A 20488-nucleotide genomic window follows, 5' to 3' on the forward strand; every position below is an offset into this window, starting at 1 on the left:
ACTCAAGAGTGGAGCAAGACCCCAAGGAAGAGAGATTGACGCATCGGGAGCGAAGAACAGAAACGATGGATGGTTACGCTGCTTGGGTCTCGGCACGTTCGAATTGGCAAAGTTCCGAATTTGTCGCTGTGTCGTGTACGCTTGTGCGCTCGTCATTTGCCGTCATCGCGCGGAGATATTTGCGCTGGATGTCTTTCACTTCGTGTACAAAACTCTGCACGCTGCGGCATCGAAGAAGTTGTCCTGTCCTGTGTTTGGGTGCACGTATGCGCTTGGACACGGATAGCCTGCTTGCTCTCAACGGGTGTTCAACAGTCTACGCGCGCTCGTAACTTGCTCATGAGGTAAGCCCATTTTAATCTTATTTGGTTTGCATAACGTAGGTGTTAAAATGATGTGTGGTAAGCCGGTGTCGCGAACAGAAATATTGTTTCAAAAGACCACTATGCAACGTCTTAGGGCAAAAATGACGCATGAATGGGGAAAGGGATCACCCTATCTTTTCAGATCGATTCCAGTCGTAGCGCGATTGGCTCGATCGCAATTTCCGTGAGGTACTTCTAACCTTTTGTTCACTCGCGTTAAACGCGTAGAATAAAACTGCGTTCAGTTGAGCTCTTGTATTGACGCTTGTATTGGCTTGAGAGCATACCGTATCCGATACAAGAACTTCTGTTAAAATACGGAAATAAATGTTCGAGGCAATAGCAGTCGCTCACTACCTGTGATCGTTACTTTCATGCTTGGGTGCACGTTTTAATTGTGACCAGAAAAAAAAGTTCTTTGCTCTGCTGTGTTTCCTTGGTGCAACTTTTTGCGGTGCAGCAAGACGTGTTCCTTCGAATGATGTCTGGGCAGTCAAGGCATTCGTGTCAGTAAGCAAGCAGTAAACGGGGTATCAGTGCGAAAAAATTTGGACCTACAAGAGAAGCGAATGGTATCATCATAGACTCTTTTATTTGACGAATAATTCAGTTGTGTTACTAAAGCGGAGAGTGGATATGCATGAAAGTCAGATGGTATTGATACTCAGCAAAAACAAGGTAACTTATCATTACTAATCAATCCTTTTCTTTTACTGAAAGGCAAGTTGCTGTTGTGCTGGAGCTGAGAAGAGGTCTGCTGCCTGCAATGGGTCCATCTCTCTCAAGTTATTGCAGTATTGTAGCTCTCAAGGTGAGTGGATTTTTTTTCTCTTAGCTATTTGCCACCTGAATCATGACCGTTTACTTAGCTGTGTAGGTGATCACTGTTAGTGACATTGGAGTGCTGGTGGACCAGCACTCCTTTATGATTGCAACGCATATGACAGAGTGCAGCTGTGGCAGTGGGTGGGTAATACTTGTGTACATAGACAATACATCACTATTGTTTAACCAAGCGGTGCCCCTGCATGCTAAATTTTACAGGGCTATTATTAAGTAATGTCAGCTTTTGTTGTAACATTAAGGCACCTTTTATATTATTACAGATTACCACCATTGTGCACCATCATAGTGTGATATTTACACTAAATGTATTTGACTTTGCTATAAAACCCTGCACAGCAGTGCATCATGAAATTTTTTTTTATAGTTTCTGGCCTCAGAATGCACTTCACGTTATATTCTTGTTTGCAACAAGACTATAATGCAGGTTTCTCTCCTTATGTTTTGTGGCACTTCAAACTGCGGCGAGCTAAACCACTGGGCAGCAATACTGGATACGCTACTGCGTGTGGAGCCGTCTTCAAACACACACAAGGAATACATCATTGCTTTTTTAGCTCAAAACAACGGACACAAGAAAGACGACAGAACAAGGTGCTACTCTCAACTGACATCACTTTATTGCGTCCCTCCTTTGTAGACAGCAGAATCTAGAAGAACATGCGCTGTGAACACCCATGTGCAGCAACCACCAACATCTGATCAAAAAAGCACACTCATGCGACAGAATCCAAAAAAAAAAAACATATTGAGCACTGTACGAGGTTAAAGCAAGCACACTAATGCACTGTGACCCCAATGACTGTATGAAGAAAACTTCCGATAACTCTCTGGCGGAGGTATCACGGCTCTTTTTCAAAATCATAGCATCACGAAACATTGCGAACCTAAGCGATCCATACCAACAGGCACAGGTTCCCATTCGGCTCAACATTGTAAAATATGGAAGTGCAAAGCCATGTTTCGTGATACTTCGATTTTGAAAAAGTGCTGTGATACCACCGCCCGAGAGTTATCGGAAGCTTTCTTCATACAGTCATTGGGGTCACAGTGCATTAGTGTGCCTTCTTTAACCTTGTGCAGGGCTCAATATGGTTTTGTGGATCCCGTCGCATGAGTACATTCTTGTGATTGGTTGTTGGTGGTCTCTGCACATGGTGCTCACTGCGCATGTTCTTCTAGATTCTACTATTTATAAAGGAGCGACGCAATAAAGTGATGTCAGTTGAGTGTACCGCCTTGTGCTGGTCGTCTTTCTTGTGTCCATTGTTTTGCGCTTAACAAAGTATTTATGGATTCACACCAACTAGCCCGCCAACACATTGTGTTGCGGGCACTTCTGAAGTACTGTCTGTCCAATAACCTTGGTGGCATGGAAGCGCCGTCCACTTCTATGCGTTGCTTTCTGTTTCATTGTGGCATCACATCACATTATGATCATAATGTGTATGTACTTTTTCCAAGAGACCCATATTCCTATCCTTGTGTTATATTTGCTGTCGCATTATTTATGTGCAAATGACTGACCAGTGCTCCAAGCTCCATTTTATCGCAAAGTAAACTACTGGTACCTAAACAGTTCTGTATATCAGAAAACCAAAGCTGAACTGCCGAACAGTACCAAGCGGCAGCCTTAGTGCAGTGTCAAGTAGTCAGATTTTATTGGTCATGCAGAGGTGCACAGGATAGCTCTTTATTACTTGCTGAATAATTAAGCTGTGTGAAAACTGAGTATTTACGTAGCTTCAACCACATGCTATTGGCCATTGCTCCTGCCCTCATCAAATGTGGAAGATTATCACGGCATTTCCTATTCTCTTTTTCCTTATTACAGTGGGATTACTGCATGCGTAAGTAGGAAACGGATCACATAGGCAATCAAAAGCCAACAATGTGTAAACATGGAACATTGATTGTACAGTTTGATGACCCAGAATAAGTAGAAATACACCATAAATGATTGACAATTAACTTTTACTTGACACAGGGCTAGAGCATACAGTAAGCATACTGTATGCTCATACGGTGTCACATCAATTTAAATTTTAGTGTAGCTTTACAGTGTACGCTTCTATTGTTGCATTCTGTCAGAGGAATGGTAAGGTTTCGCGTGTATAGCAACTAGACTGTCTATATACAGTAGTAAAAATGTGTGAACTGTATTTTTTAATGATTTGATAGAATGTGTAGCACAATAAAGCCAGACAATCAACGCACAGTGATGTGACTTTCTCTGCACATGTTGCAGGTTCAAAAAAAGTATGGTGGAAGCTGTTGCCAAGGTTCCGACCAGAAAAGACAGCCAGTATAAAAGGGTACACGCCACTGATCTCTACTACAGGGGATGAATAGCACATCGAGCGCCCTCGACTGAAGCTGGCCTTGTCCCGGAAGTTGGTGCTTCACAACTTTGCGGCAGCACTTTGTTGCACGGGTGTGTGGCATTTCTTCCCCTAACATGCCTGCCTGATGTGCCATAACCTACCCAAGCAGTGTTTCGAGGTGTCCAGAATTTTTCCATTGTAGTGTCTACAGTGTCGCTAACATAAGTGGCTTGCAATGGAAACACTGGTAAATCAGAAAAAACTTGATGTAAGAGAACAATATCGTATACGGGTTCAGATTGTCATAAAAGTGCTTACCAGACATGTAGAGACCTCCTAAAATGTGAAAAACCACAAAGAAAAGTTTTTCGGCAGCAATATTATCTGATCGCACGCACTAGTTAGTCCACCATATGCCCTGCTTCCAGGACAAGCGACTGCATGACATCGCATTTCCACTGGCTTCACCTGCATCCGGTGCGGTGTGCTGCATCCAGCGAAACATCTTAGAAATCAGTGGTGCACAGTGTTTTCTGTCCCCTTTCTCGACGCCTACTGAACACATGTTAAACTGTTTCCAAAGCAGACAAACAGAGGGAAAGGGCTCTGAACACATTGCATTTTAAAGTGGCTGGTACTGGGTAACGCAAGTACTGTGGCATAGTAGATTTGCACCAGGCAACCTGGGCGCCCAAAAAGGCTGCTGTTTACTTGCAAATGGCCAACATATTGTGAGCATGTTGAAGTACTTTTTTTTATTCTCATCGCTTATTTAGCTAATGGAGACAGCTTTCACAACTGAAGGAGCCTTGGAAGCATGAAACACTTCACAAAACCAGCTTCAATATATCGTGTCTGCATCACAATTTCATGGCTGCATGAGTGAACCCTCTGGTTAACATGTAAGAGAGTTCATGATGTTTGCCATGCATTATCCACTTTATTTAGAGGTCAACCCTATCTTGAGATTTAAGCTGATGTTGCGTTTAGAGAAATTATGGCCGAGAGCCAGCTTTTGAGAATACAGATTGAGCTTGACAGATTAAATGCCAGAACAAGTCGTTGAGGATTTCAGATCAAGAATCTTCAAAGGCCAGTTCATTTAGTGGTGTTAATATTCTGCTCGAAGTTGTTGATTGTTACGTTCATATGGTGCCCAAGCATTGCGGTAACAACTTCACTTGGAGTACATAGCAAGGGTGTATTCGATGTAAGCTTCTGGCTTTTTTTCTGTGTTTTCAAAAACTGGTTTCTTGTTCAGTTTAAATTTTCAAATTTTGCATTGTTGATTAGGTGTTGTGTCCTGTTTCCTTTTCCTGCAGCTTCTTAGTTAAACATCTGAATAGTGAACACAACTTGACCTTTTGCTTGATTGTCTAGATTACATGCCCTCGATGCAAAACAATTTCACTTCAAAACTGCTTGTACCATACTGAAAGAATAACTTTGAAGCAGCCATAGCCACCAATAACACGCAAGAGATGATTATGAAAATTTTAATATTGTTTTTGAGGGTGTCTTAACTATCATGCACCAAGATTTAGAAATATGTAAATGCGATGTAACTAGACAAAATGAAGGTGATGTTTGCCATCGCTTGGAGATACTCTGATTATATTGTGCATTCTGCCTAATTATATAATTCTTAATTAGTTATTAAATATCTCAAATAATTAAATTAAATGTGTCAACGAAAAGTTGTAGAGCAATATGAAAGCCTCCTGATACACTTTTTTGTTACTCTTACTCATTGTGTGCTACATAAAAGTGTTTTTATTCGCATAATGTGTATGCGAATACACATAAAGTGTCTTGAGTGGCCAGTCATGTGTCAGTTTTGTGGTGCAAAGCCACGAATACAACTTAAATGGGTTCTTTTAAGAAAAAGACTTAGCTCAGCAAATTATCTTTCTATGTGCAGCCTGTGGAGACAAGGTTTCTTAGACTGGAGACAGGCAGTTCCTCCAGTGACCGTGAAAAGGTCCCCTGGGGCACAAGTCTGGTTTGGCACCCCCACCTTTCTCCTGCAGCTTTTCTGTCTACTTAGCTAACCAGGTGGGTCAATGATGGCAAAGGGAAAAAAGAATCAACAGCATCAAACGCAGAACTTGCTCAAGCTCAATGCATTTTTGGTGTGAAGTGTTTCCCTTATCATTTATCAAAAAACGGGTAATAAGTATATGATATGGTCTTCACACGGACACCTCTTTCCCACAGAGAATTAGCTGTAAAAAAAAGCAGCTTATGAAGGCTTGAATATTAGCGAAGATGATGTGGCATAGATAGGATAATGATTATGAATGTTTCTAATGAAGGTAGTGGTAGTAGAGTGAATAATCAGAGTTTATATATAGATTGAAAGACATTTCATTCCAATGCCAGAATTTTAAATCATCCCAAATAATTCTTGCATTTTATAGTCTTCATTTTATAGTTCTTGATGCTTGCTTCTTGCTGACATCATTCTTATGCTGCATAATTCACCTGTTATAAATTCCCTATTTCTCCCGTTCAAGCAACTTTACATTCATCATAAGAAACCTCGTAGATGAGTTCCAGAAACTTGCTGATGAGATTAGGGGGCGGCGTGTACCCCAGGCTTAGATATGCATTCAAGAGCCTCATATCTTGCAAATGTTAGAAATACTCCTGCTAAGCAAGTTCTTGGTGTCATACAAGGTTATTTGCGAATACGAATTTGCCTAAATTTAGGAAACAGTCAATATAAAACATGTCAAGCGATATCGCTGACGATACACACACATTCCAACTGAACTAAATACAAATAAATATAGCACCAAATGCAGAATCATTGGCATGATGCCATTCTTTCAGTGGAATAAAATCTGTCCTGCATTGTAAATCAGGAATCCTTTATAATCCAGACTACTAAATACTTATGAGGGTTGTGACGTAAAATATGCATGTATTTATTCCTCGTTTTTTTACTTTAGGACCCGATAATGCTTAAACAGCAGTGAAAGAACTGGGATCACAGTACCTAATACTTTATATTGCTCCAGAAATCCATTTCTCTGCCGATCGCAGCATTCGACACTAACAAGAAGGCACATAACACTTAGGGTGGTGCTATTCACTTTGATTGTTTGGGAACGAAACCCATAATGTACATGTTATGGCCCTGCGTGTCATTACGTTTGAACAACAAAAAGGTAGGGGGTTTGCGTTTTGCAAAACTGCATGGAGGTTTTCACTGTGTGCAATTAAAATTAGGAACCTCCCCAGCTCATACTAAATGCATTCTCCAAAGCTTTAGGTTATACAGGTGCACTACTTTACACAGAACACACTCTTTTCCCTCGTCACGGCTCACACTCTTAGGCAAAGTTACACCCTTTGAAGTGCCCCTTCTTCCACACAACGATAATTGTCATCTGCCTTTATGCATTTCCTTTCTTTAACGCTGCGAGCCCTGTGCTTTCCAGTAACGAACGGCATGCGCGTTATCAGCATGATAGCATTCCCGACAGCAAAGTAGCGGGCGTGGCGTTTTCAAGAAAGGAAACGCATCAAGGCAGATAACGATTATTGTTGTGTGGCAGAAGGGGCACTCCAAAGGGTGTAACTTTGCCTAAGAGTGCAGGTGGTGATTCAGATTCTTCAAAGGTGTTTCATTGTATGGGATGGCACATCGCGCTTCACTTATTTGCAGAATATTGCATTCCAATTGTGTCATATGAGATAAATCCATTAGAGAGCTTTAGCTTGCCCTAAATTTATTACAGCTGTGTACTGGTAAACTGGCCGCAGCTTGCAGTGCTTGTGGAAAAACAATTGTAACTGCCATATTATATGTAACTGTTAGTGCACAGGCATCGGCAGCAGCAATGGTTAGGGTACACTTGTTTCTTCTATTCTGCGGTATGCATCCTCCACCAGAAAGTAGTTTTTTTCGTCTTCCTCTTCTACCATATTGGAATGTGAAATGGGGTGTAATTTGTAGGATATACTCTTGCATAAACTTCATGAGCATTTATTCTTGTCTGTGCCACAGATCATTGTTGCTACCACTGTAAAAGCAGGGTGCCTGTTTACAGCACCCGTAGGGAACAATCTGTGAATCTTTAACGAACAGTAAGGATAATGAATAATCGAATAATTTTTAGTAATTTTCAACAAATTTAGCACTCTTTGCTTTCCACTATGGTGTTTTTAAAACTCTAATCTTGGCACAAGGTTTGAGTGCAGGATGTCATTTTGTGTGAAAGAGTACACTTGTGCGCATAACACCTCATCGTCAACATTCTGCTGCACAGAATGTCATTAGCTTTCGTATGCATTGGTCACTATCTCACAAACCGGTTGCTCCTTTGTTAGTTGGAATGTAGCATTTATGTAAAGCACATTTGATGTTCTAACAAAAAGCATTGTGCCCTCTTATCCCCTAATTCTCCTCATTTGATGCCTAGTGTTGTAATAGCATGGTTGACACCATAAGAGTCAGTGTGGTGAATAATTGTGTCTGGTGGAGTAGGGGGTGTACGTTAACTTAAGCAACTTTTCCAGATGACTTGAATCAGTATTGTGGAATGCTGTTTTTTTTTTGTTCAATCACTATTACCAAGTTTCACTTTGGTTGTGGCAACAAGTATAATGTAGTTCGCTAGCACTCCTGTCAACACATATAATGTGCAGGCATCTGTGTTGAAAAAAAGACCAGCTAATGGTTTGCCAGGAGCTAAGGTCCATTTAGACCATTAAATTTTGAACTTACACTGGTGGAAATAACTGGTGAACGAAAGCACACCCAGGAGAGCTGACCATAATACTTTCTTTCATTATAACACTGCTGAAGCTTTGAACCGCATTTGAACTGGCTTGTTTAAAAAATGACCCATTTCCTTGTTCAAGTAAGACAAAGGTTCCACAGGAAGACAGAAACTTGAAGCCGTTAACAGCAGCATGAATATAAACAGCGTTCGACGTTTTGCAATCTTGCACCTGGTTATATTATCCATCCCATTTTTTTCCACAGGCTGTTCTTTACTGTTTTATGGTCATACCCAGTTTAATTTTAATGTCCCTATTTTTTTATATTTGGTTAATATATCTTTTCTTCATTGGCTTTCAACAAAATATATATTCATAATGTGCCTTCATTTACCATTTGCAGTGATCTTAACCAGATGCATCTTGATACAAAATTTATTTTCCTTAATTCTTCGTTTTCCTTTTCCAAAAGTGCAAACTGTTTATCTTGATACCTATTTTGTCTTCTGGGAAGATTGGGTCTACTGGATTAATGACTGCTTACATGTGTACATCGTTTTCTGTTTTGGTCACCCCTACTCTTGGCAAGTACTGACAGCATTGCTCATACCCGCTCCATCACAATCACCACTGCTAAGCACATCCTTCCTTCCTTTATTTTAACACTTTGGCTTCTCTTGACCTATTATATGCACCAGTTACTTCTCCCCCAATGAGGCTAGGGGCCAGTGAGATATGCACAATCCAAAACAACACAGCCAAGGAAAACATTTGCTACCCTAATGACAAGCACCTATGTCGAAATGTTGGCTACAGCAACATCCCTTGTTAAACAATGTTGATCTACTTACATGTTTTTCTAACACAGAAGTTACTGCTTTGTCGTGTTCTGTGATTATACTGTTTTGCCGCTTTCTATTTGTTTCTCCTACTATTTGTTTCTCCTAACAGCAGCAAGTTTATCCTTGCAAGCGTTTGGAGTCAAGAACAACTTTCACCAGGAAGAAGTGCAAGACGAGTGATTGAAGAAAATAAAGTTGCTTCTGTGATCTAAGAACTTGAGGACTGAAATGTTGCACCTTTTTGTATATATGCTATGCAGTGCATTCATATCACAAAGTGCAAAGTGTTTTATCTCTGCAGCCATGTCAGTGTGTTGGCAAGACAATTTTCTCAATGGTGACCTGCTGCTTTGACTATGAGCTGCCTTCATGACATTTGCATTAAAGGAGATGTACTATCGTGGACAAAAGTACCCTGGAAGTGCGAGCGTTGACGAAATTGCATTTCTGCTCAAGACTGCTGAAAACAGTGGGTCACGTATGCACATTCCGAACGCAGATGGTGGCACGGCTGATCCCAGCAAATAGCACACCAATAAAATTCGGTCAACTCTTGCACGTCCTGGGCAATTTTGTCCCCGATGGCACATTCTTCGAATAATGGATATGCTCTGCAAGATGAAATACGGGAAGCACCTGTACTTTAACGGATATAGTACAGATTTAGCATACGGAGTCTTTCGTTTTCTGAATACGGCAAGCACCTGTTTTTTAACGGTTATAGTACAGATTCAGCTTACAGTGTGTTCCGTTTTCTGAATAGGAGAAGCACCGTACTTTAACGGTTATAATACAGATTCAGAATACAGAGTCTTCCGTTTTCTAGATACTGAAGCGCTCGTATCTTGTATTACGGTCTCTTTTTTACAGTTGTCCGTTCTACGGAAATGACCGTTCTTAATTTACGGAAGAGTGTTCGGTCACAAATTACCAGCAAATTTTCTGTAAAGTAAGGCAAATTTTTTTTACAGTGTATGGCTGGCGAGTCAAGCGCTACTTTGCGCCTTTAAATGGCGTTTATCGTCAGCGTGGTTACAGCGTGCGCCCAGCCGGACGCCGCGGGCGCAGGGGAAGCGGGGGAGCATACGACGCTTGGAGTGCGCTGTCCCTGCGCCGTATTGCGCATGCGCTTCGAGCATGAGCCCTTTCGTGTTCCCCCTATAAGAGTGGACCCACCTGCACGTTGCATGTATCGGAGAAAAATGAACGCACTTGTACGCATCGCTAATTGAGTCCTACACCGTTTAACTGACTTGATCGCTATAGATTTGTTTCGCACATAGATTCCACCATGTGCGTTGAATTCTGCGTGACATCGGTATTTGTTTATTTCATTCATTTCGTTTTTCCCGATACCATTATAGTGGGTCACAAGATCGCCCAAACAACCGCGAACGGTGTCTAAAATGACCGTAACCACCAAAGCTTAACAGAGAGATATGATGCATGCACGGGACCAGACACCCAACATATATACGCGTCAAAGCATTTCATATCGTCCCCACCACGTCGCATATACGTTTTGCATCCGGCCGTTACTGGGCAGTCGGAGCGCAGTAATCCAAACGGAGGCCTGTGGTGCATGTTGGATTACTTGTAGAGTGCCATCAGTTTTCATGCCTCAATACCCAGAATCTCATGATTCCCGTTACACGACGTAGATATTCGTGATCTATAGATGAATTTCCGTGTAAGGTCTCGCATCAGGTTACATCGGGAATGAGTTCGTGCTCCTGTGCACATACGTGTATAGCTTCGCGCTTGCTGCAGCATTGCGCATTATAACGGCAGTCGTCTATCGAGGTTACACCTCCTGAGCGCCACTTCTTTCAAAATCGTGTCATAAGCGCCTTGAATCGTATCGCCATGTTTCAAGCTGTGAAATGGAAGCCCCCCTTGAATAAGCAAAGAAAGAAGAAGAAAGAATGGTGGCAGTGTCACGTGGCTCCACCACCGCCGTCGCCGCGTAAAACACGCGTCAGGGTGTTTCGGCGTCATCCGCCTTCTCGCCACCGATCGCATCAGCATCGCGATTGCGGTAACAAAATTAAATTCGAGCTGCGAGGCAATCGCTTTTCGACCAAAAGCGAGCATTTGCGACTTTTATGTTCCGCTATACCGGCTCTACTTGCCGGTCCGACGCAGCAACGAAGCCAGGAACACGTCATAGATGCGCCCTCTGTGGTTGCAGCCGAACATGTGACAAGCAGCTCCATGTCGTCAAACTCTCCATCTTCCATGTGTCGCGCGTCTTCAGTCTTATTTTACACAAATCCGGGGCAAGCCGGAGAGAGGGCAATGGACGAAACGCGATCAAGCGTGCGACCGTGCCTCCACCGCCGCGAGGACATTGAATTAGCTGGCGTAGAATCTCTCTGGCCTAGACGTCTACGTGGCCGCCGCTTCCAATGGCGTTATTGAGAAAAGAACAAAGACAGAGAAGCAACGCTCCTAGGGCTCCTTACCCACTTTCCTCCTTTCACTCAGCGCTTCCCTCCTCCAACCCCTCCACTTTCAAGCCCTTCTCAGCGCCGACTCCCCTGCCTGTAATTCCGACCCCGAAACCACCGTTGAATAAACACGCACGCACGTACGGTTACACCCCGCCACCGAGAGCACGCGCCTTCTTTACGCGCCTTTTTTATCTCCTTGCCCCCACAAACTTCGCGCGCTTTAGCGAGCGCACGCGCGCGCGCACCCGCTAAGACTGAAAATAAGGAGGAGAGAAACAGGGAGAGAGTAAAAGCGGCAGAAAACACTCGCGGCGCCAGCGTTGCTCCGAATGCTGGCAAATTCCTCCTCCCTCGCTCAACGCAGAGTTTCGAAAGCAAACTCCGCCTTTGCCGCCCGTGATTGGTCGAGAGACACATACGGTGCGCCCGCCCCTTCGTAGTCCACGCCCCCGGCGGGCACTAGTCGAACGTGGAAGTAAGCAGACGCCGGGGCGCTCGTGGCCGCGCGCCGGTTCGTTGGTCCGCGGGTCGTACTTTTTTGACCGAAGCAGACGGCCGGCTTCTCCAAACGTGTCGTCTGCTACAAAAAAAGTGGGGGACAACGTGTGCAACGTGCGTTAACGACAGGAAACTAGGGCTTGCAGTGTCGGTGTTGTGGCGGTGCTCTTGATCGTTCTTTCTCCGGCGTTGTGTGCTGTTTGTGGCGAAAGCGCAAAATGGCGCGCGTGTGATATCGCCCGCTTTGGCAGTGTTCCAGCTGTGAAACGTCAGCGGACTAACCCTGTGTTCGCGTGTGGCCACCCACGGACCAACGCCGTCTGCTGCTTTCCAAACGGAGGACGTGCGTTCAGGCCGTACTGAAACGTCTGCTCCCGGGTTTCCCGCCGTGTGCTTTCTTCGTGACCTCCGTGCCGCATTTTTTCCTCTGTGCTTGATCAAGGTGAACGATTAGCTCGGCGTGTAAATTACACGGGCTCCCGCTGAACGTCTCTTTCGTTCGACACGGTCTCATTGCGGAGACACGTGGCATAATTTGGTGGTTGTTCTCGCTTTCAGCCCCGTGAGTCACCCAACGTTATCTGGTTGCGTGATTGCGAGGTAATCAGAAGTCCTAGCTACCGCCGCCTGTCGCGGACGCCAGAAGGGTGTGCTAACAGGGCGGAGCCATCGCGCTTCGTTGCGCTGGTGGATATCAATTAACTCCGCCTTCGACCTCGGAGACCTGTGGCTTCGCACCGTGTAGCAGGCTTTGGATTTTGATTCGTGGTGTTATGTGCCAACTGAACCAATCGCATTTACTAATGCAGCAAAAGCGCCGGGTTTAACTTTCTTTTTTTTTCTTTTTTTTTTTTACCGGAACAAAGCGTGTGGTTCGGAAAAAGATTGGCCTCTTGTCGGGAAGTACCGGAGCTATTGTCCTGCGATTATTATTTTTTTTCTGTTTGTTTCGATGGATCCAACCAGCACCAGTGCAATGATTTAAAAGAAACCTGCTCCTAACCATTTCATTTTTCGTCTGGCTCTAAACTCGGCGCACGAAACTGTACGCGGGCTGCACAAAACACTCCGATCAATCACGACGCGACTAACTGCCGTGACGTCAGGCATCCGGTACAGAAAAACGCTGAAAAGGGTTATGGCACTACGGGCAGACGTCCAGGCCTCGCGCCCGCTGCCGGCGATGCCACGCTGATGCCCACCTCGTCATCGCCTCTGATGGAAGCGACGCGACTGCTGGACGCCGGCTGCCTGGGACGCCTAGGGCGACCGCTGCCGGGACCGTACGCGCCGTTCGGCACTCCCATGGCGCCGTACAGCATGGCCGCCTACCCGCCGCACCACGTGCCCTACTCCATCGACGGCATACTGCACGGCTCGCACGCGGCGGCAGCGTCGCACCACGGTGGACCGTTGGGTCTAGTGATGGCCTCTAGTCCTGGCCACGCGGCCCTGGTGGGGTCCCGGGCGGCCGTGCTGAGCCATAGGATTGCGGCGGCTGCCGCTCAACATCATCATCATCAGGAGGCTCAGCAACAGCAGCAGCAACACCAGCATCAGCCGGCTGCCAGGGTATCTTCGCACCGATCGAAGGGTAAGCATACCGGCACTCATTGGCTCTCGATCCGTCTTCGGATGGCCGCTGTACTGATCACCCGGTGTGGTTCGAATGCCCTCTAAGGCAACAACTGATATCAACTGCAGCCAAGTGCTTCGTTCTGTGGCGATGAAGAAAGCCTGACAATAAATGTCAGGAGCGCTCTCGTCCTCTAACTGCATTTCGAATGCTGTCTGCCAACCGCTATCGTCATATAATCTACAGAACCTGTGAAACAACCACAGCAAAGAAGCTAAACTCGACGTCTGGCGACATCTGCTGGCTTCAATTGCTTAAATCACAGTGAAACATTTCATTAAAGCGCCTATGTATGCTACGCAGTCTACAGATTACAATGTCTATACACGCAGAAACCTTTAAAAAAATAAATTTTGTTGTGGTTTCTTTCAAGTCAGAAGCATTTAGCAAGGCTCTGTTGCCTTTAGGAGGCACTAGCTATACCACTTGTCTCTGACAAGGTAAATATGCAGATTAGCGAAGCAAGTGATACGAGTGAGAATTGCTGAAACATAGCAAGATCCACATTTCTCACATGTTACGGCGCGAATCGTTCGCCTTATTTAGCACAAAAACCACAAATACGACCCTCGCATACACGGACGCAAGATTCGTATGACCTTCACAATATACAAAGCACGATTGCTAACGCGCACGTGTACAAGTTACACATGGTGTCGTCTCTGTAGACGTATCAATGCATACACACATTTAACATAAAACAAAGCCAACGACAATTGCCTTCTTTAGCCCATTCACACTAACAAATGATATATGTACACTCATACAAGAAAAGAATATGGAAGATTAATCAACGTACAGCATCAATTAGCTAATCCTTTGGCATCGGCTCTTTCTACACTTCCAGTAGTTGATTCATTCGGCCCCGACCTATCGTCCTCCTGGTTAGATCAAGGTGATTAAGCAAATGCCTCGATAGGCCCTGGTACCGGGAGCTACCAAAAGACGAGGTTCCTTTTTTTTTTAAATAAAGCAGGGTGTTTCCTTTTACCATCGTGCTAGATTAATGACAGTTCTTCACGTTATACAACCATACAGCGTCGCAGTGGGTTTGTTTTCACCATACAATTATGCTGTTGGCTTCATATAGCGACGTCACCAATGTCAACTGTTATGGTACGGCATCGTCGCGGTTACCCTGACAGCAAACCTACTCTTCCCTATGCAGATATTCAGTGGTAGGCACCCTATCTCGCGTCCACTGGCAGTCGCAGAGGTTCCGACGTATTAACTTGAGTGATCCGACATTTGCGTAACATTTTGCACCGTTTGCAATACAGCTGATGTAATAAGGAAACCAAAACCACGCGGGTTCGGAAATCTCTGCGGGCTTTGCTCATCACAAATGTTTCTCCCAGAGCAGGTGGTCATCGTTCTCATCTCGATTGCTATCATGATTGGCGAACTGGCACTCTGTAGTATGCGCATCATCGCAGTCGTCATCGTCAGTGTGTTTCATGTCCAAGACTGAAATGCAGAAATAATAGTTTCCTAAGAAGTCGATTTTAGTCAGATATATTATGCATTTCGAAGACCTCTGTCACGCATAGATGGTTGTGAGCCGGATTTCTCTCTACATTTCGTTAGGCGTTTACCTGATTTCTAAGTTTCAGTACTATGAAATGATTGCTGTGCATGATGTTAAGTTTCTATGTATATGTGCTGCTCGCCTTCTTGCCACTGGATATGATCGTCTCATGCTCGCAATATACAGTATATACTGTATATTGCTTTTGTGAATGTGCCATTATGCTCATTGTAATAAATCCCATTAAAGTGGGAAAAATTAACGAAGGCTTCCCACAGCGATCTCCAAAGATGAGTATCTGACGTTAGCCGATTCCACCTGGTTTACGCCGGAAAATTCCTAATCCGCCCCCAGCCACCTTTCACTACCTAATTCTCTACCTTTATCAGAAGCTACCACTTCAGCTCCCATGACACCCTTTCTTATAAACTCTTGATAGACCACCGTTTATTGACTCTACTCACCACGTGACGCGCCCGACTGCACTTCTTCCTCTAATTCTCGATTATAATATGTAAGTTCATGTCCATTTTCACGCCCTTGTTAAAGTCGAGTTCGACACGCTTGCGGGAAATGGTATCATACTATTTCCGCGAAGTTGGGAAAGAATTCTCTCATTGGGCTGCCACGTTCGCTAATAATATGACCACTGGCACAATTCCTGGGTGCTCTTTCTTTTTTTTTTTTTCTAGGAATCGCTCATTCGTAACAATTGCTTTATGGGTGCGGGCCCAATGGTTTGCTGAGATTTTCGTAGATGCGCATTCACTTTGACAAACAAATCACTTAATTTTTTATAGCCTTAATTCATATACCAATGGCAGTGGCATTACTAAGCATGAAGAAATCCGCGTTGCATGCTAATCTCATGGAAAGATTCTTGGTGTCACGATGGCGTAAGTGGACCAGGTTTGACTTTTAGGGAAGACAGTCTGGCACCAAAGAGCTGCTACTGGACTGTCTTCCCCAAAAGTCAAACCTGGTCCTCAAGCCGCTCCTCGGAAAAACAACACTTGTAAGCTCAACAATACAACGAACATGGTCGCTTTTCCAATGCACTCATGGCATAAAGGCCAAGCTTGCGTGCAATTCGCCTGTGATGTAAGTTTGTATCTTCAAAGCCTTCCCACTTATGCATGCTTTGAATTAGCGGTCGTCTGTGAACTTTCTTTTTCTGTGTTATCAAAGTTAACCAGTTAATATGACACAAGTGGTACAGGAGGAGAACTGTAAATTTATTATGTACTGTGTCTGAACGTCTGCTATCAATGCAGCTTTTCTGGAGCTGTACTTCACAACATGGGGAAGACTAGATAGGGGCACAGAATCCAATCAGAACGACTCATAATTGCGTAAACCTTCATGCACTACGACAGAGCTGGAGCCAAATTCACAAAGCTTTTTGTTCGAAAATATTCTTTTCCAATAGTTCTCTGCCTTGGCTAGTAATATGCGTTGCAACAGGATTGGCTCAAATTTTCCGCTACGAGAAATCCTAGCAGTACCTGTTCATGCGAATAGGGTCGAAAATTTTGAATGCTGCAGTCCAAGGTTAGCACGTGACCGCTGCGCAAGCATTATAATGTCATTTTAATTAAAACAACAGTAAAGAATGGCGGTTCGTTTGTTTGCACCTGTACACAAACCATTCATATTTCTCCTTCCGTTCTTCTGGTGGTAAAATTATTAGTGAAAAAAAATTTAAGGCAAACGATTCACCTTCCGATTTCGCTCCATAGTATCAGCGGGGGCATGTCACAGTGATGTGTCCAATTTAAATTAGTTATCTTGCATCTGAGATGATTTGGCGAAGAAAGGGTTGTCGAGGCCTGCTATAAGATGTGTATTCGCTTGATATTAACTTTTTTTCTTTATTAGAACGAAATGTACCCCACCTTTAGCGATAAACAATTACCTATAGATGCCAGTATAGCCGATGTCGAAATCCGATGGCAGGTGAATTCAGACCGCCGTCGCCACCTCTGAATTGTTCTTTCCTGCGTGTTCTTTTCTTTCGTTTTATTTTTCTTACCTACCAAGTGTACTCCTATGCTAACACACTCGTAATATCAATCCACCAATAAATTCTAAAATATTTGCAAATATGTTTCAATTTGTCAGTGGAACCTTTGTAGGGTGATACTAAAATGATTTACAATTAAAGTCGCTAGAAGCTCCACCGAAAGAAGAACTGACGCTGAAGACAATTTATTCCACATAGAAATCGAACATTTAGCAAACATGTGTCGCTTACTTAGTGGAAGATATGTGTTTCGCACATATATATGTCAAACGAGATTAAGACGGTATAGTGGCCACTTTACAAACGCTGAATGAAAGATTAGCACAATATTTCTCCTCACCGTCCTTTCATTATTACCTCGCAGTACGACAGTCGAGTAGCTGTCGCTGATTAGAAACGAAAGCCCATGCATCAGATGCGGTTTATAGCCGACCAAAATTATACACAATCTTCGCATGCCCACCTGGAGACCTTAAGTTGGGAACGTGAATTTGTTTGGACGCTTCGTCTTCCGTCCTGCGTTCTTTTTTTTAGCCAACTCACAGCAAGCACCTGCACAAGTTTGGCCTCCGTTCCTATCTGCTACTCTATCCTACTTCATCTACAGTCTGGATGTATATAACTATATATATACAGACGCTTCGCAGAGCGCCCTGGTCGACACTCGTTCGCACAGAACGTGCTATATTGGCGCGAACTGTACGCGCAGATAACACGTGATAAGTGTCATTCCTTTCGTGTACGAAGCCGCGTATCATCGAAGCCTTGAAAAATGAGAACACCGAGCATCGCGGAGCAGACGTACTGGTATTTCTGCAAGCAGAATTTTTGGGTTTTTTCAGCTACCCGTGGTGAGTCGTATGCGTACGTGCTTCGGGAAATGAACGACCCACAACAGATGCGCATATGCAAAGAACACGTATGCAACAGGAAAGGGTGGTGCCAACTTCCACTTTGAGTTTATTCAGGAAAAGAAAAGAAAAATAGGAAAGCCTCGCTTTTTTTTTTTTTTCAGGACAGCCAAGTCACGCGGTTGCGGAGAACGCGTGCTCGCTGCAAGACTAAAAAAAAAATAATAATAAACGTCGTACACTACGACGAAACCTGAACACTAAATCAACTGGGAAGGCGATACGTGTGCACTGAGAACATTTGTTATCCGGGGACAGCTGTTCTTCCCAAGGAAATTGCACAGGCGCCACGCTGACACAAGCTTCACGTGGTCCTGTCGTGTGTCGGAAGTTGACGCTCGCCCTTATATGTGTTTCTTTTCCTTTTTCTTTTTTATTTTTGCCCGCGCGGCAGTTTTTGCGTTGCTGACTTCCTGGGCTCGTGCTCACAAAAATTACGCCAGAATTGTGCGTAAAACAAAAATCTCCGACCAATCGCGATATTGGGCATACTAATAGCGAAAGCGGCCGGCCAATGACGGCCGTTGATAAGCAGCTCGAGGTGGTGGATCCAACATCCAGCCTTTCGGCGAACAAGGGCATGAGGAGCTACTCGCAAGTCACGGATTTTCGCGTACCCAAAGGGCCCACGCCACCCACGACTGGCTATAGCTGAGAATTCCTGCAGCCACGTTAACCTCGATGTGGTGCCCTGGCTCCCTATATTTAAACGTGCTGCGCTTATATACGTCGGGCTTAGAAGGGGAGAGGGGACAATGAGAGAGAGGGTAAGAAACAGCCACACAATGGTAAAAAATAATTTATGCGTACCCAAAGCATGCACTAATAGCAATCCAGGTGATGGGAATCTTCCGTGAGGCGGTGTATGTATAGGAAATCCTATGTACAACTACAATTCAGTTTACTTTCACTGTATGCAGCATGTATCCTCGTGCAATGGTTGTGTTTGTCCACTGCAAAGATCGCCACTTTAGTTTCATGCAGTTTTTTTTTAGGCTCGCGAGGAGCACAGATCACAATCCATGCAGAAATGAAAACACCATAGATCAGGTGGAGCCGTGCAATGTCAGGCGGAAATTGCGTAGCCACGTGACCACGACCGAGACGATGTACGACGCTTGTCGGGGTAAGAATGCTGAAAGCTGTTGCAGGCACAAAGACGTACGGCACATACCTTGATACACTTATGTATCGTGGCCGAACCCTCCTGTGCCGCAGTGGCACAAACACCCATTCTGGAGGATTGGTCGCACACCCGGCCGGTTGCACATGCCGCATGGCTAAAGCAAAGGAAATCAAGTAAAACAAGGAATCAGTCGAACACAATGCGCTATCGCAGAAGAGGTCGCGCGCCTTTGAGTTATATCTATAATTCGACGTCATATGATGAGGCTCTCTGATCGAATTCGTTTTCTTTGTAGGCAGAACAGATCTGCTCTTACTCGGATTATACTTTGTCGTTCAGCATTTAAGGCTTATTTATGCAATCTCGCTGGTACCATCATTTTTCGCAAATATTACCTTCGTGTATGTATCTTCAAATATATTCGCCGAAATACTGGCCGGCCCAGCAGCAGGCATCAGTCACGCTAAACAAGGGACACTAGGCACAAAAAAAAAGGAAGGCAGCTTTTGTTTTAGAACGTTTGCAATTATAGAGTACTGCAGAAGCGTTGGTTAACGTCAGCAATCACCGTCTCATCCAAACATACATACAGCCGTTATCTAAGCCAGGTTCAGTAATTATAGAAGTTGTGGATGGTTTTATTGAACATACTGTTCTGATAGGGGTAAAAGAAACAACGTAATTAAATTGGAACAAATATACCGAATCTTGTCTAGCATACAAGAGGTTTGTAAAGTTGCTTAACGTGAAGGTGCCATGGAAAAAAAAAACATATTATGTAGCCAAGCACGCAATTAGCGTTAGCGATGCCGAAATTGACAATCCTATGCCAGGAATGATCAGTTGTTGGATAGACGCCCAGATCATTACATAAGTAACAATATAAACGCATTATAAATCAAATGGGTATAATTTGTGCTTTAAGTATAGAAGCATGACTTAGTCTGAATGGAGACCTACTGTTTTGCATTTCTGATATTGAGCGCCGTTTAACATTACGAGCTCCATTTATAGATATTTATAGGTATGTTTGCCATTCCATTATACAGTTATGGCTTTGTTATAGCTCGATTAAGGACACAACAGTCGCCAAGAAGCTTGATAGACGAAATTAGCTCCTTAGACTGATCATTGCCAAAGATATGGAAACGTCACTGATCAAGCGCCGGTCCTTGGAAAATATTAGAGGTTACTGGAATTGAAAAGGA

General features: G+C 44.1%; 1 protein-coding gene and 1 long non-coding RNA gene across 3 annotated transcripts in view; both read left to right on the plus strand.

Moving 5' to 3' along the window:
* Positions 1 to 250: 250 nt before the first annotated feature.
* Positions 251 to 9320, plus strand: LOC142590378 (uncharacterized). Of its 2 annotated transcripts, none has more exons than XR_012830082.1 (4): positions 251 to 344; positions 1086 to 1176; positions 3457 to 3642; positions 9215 to 9320. It is a non-coding gene; the product is annotated as an uncharacterized LOC142590378 (long non-coding RNA). The 2 variants fall into 2 exon arrangements; XR_012830083.1 differs by lacking the exon at positions 9215 to 9320 and adding an exon at positions 5454 to 5478.
* Positions 9321 to 12053: 2733 nt separating this feature from the next.
* Positions 12054 to 20488, plus strand: part of LOC142590379 (uncharacterized) — a 223275-nt gene continuing 214840 nt past the window's right edge. Inside the window, exon 1 of the mRNA XM_075702469.1 lies at positions 12054 to 13650. Within this exon, the coding sequence (XP_075558584.1) occupies positions 13251 to 13650 (400 nt within the window). The 5' untranslated portion in view covers positions 12054 to 13250. The remainder of the gene's footprint in view (positions 13651 to 20488) is intronic.

The sequence above is a fragment of the Dermacentor variabilis genome, chromosome 8, assembly GCF_050947875.1.
Source record: "Dermacentor variabilis isolate Ectoservices chromosome 8, ASM5094787v1, whole genome shotgun sequence".
Taxonomy (NCBI): Eukaryota; Metazoa; Arthropoda; class Arachnida; order Ixodida; family Ixodidae; genus Dermacentor; species Dermacentor variabilis.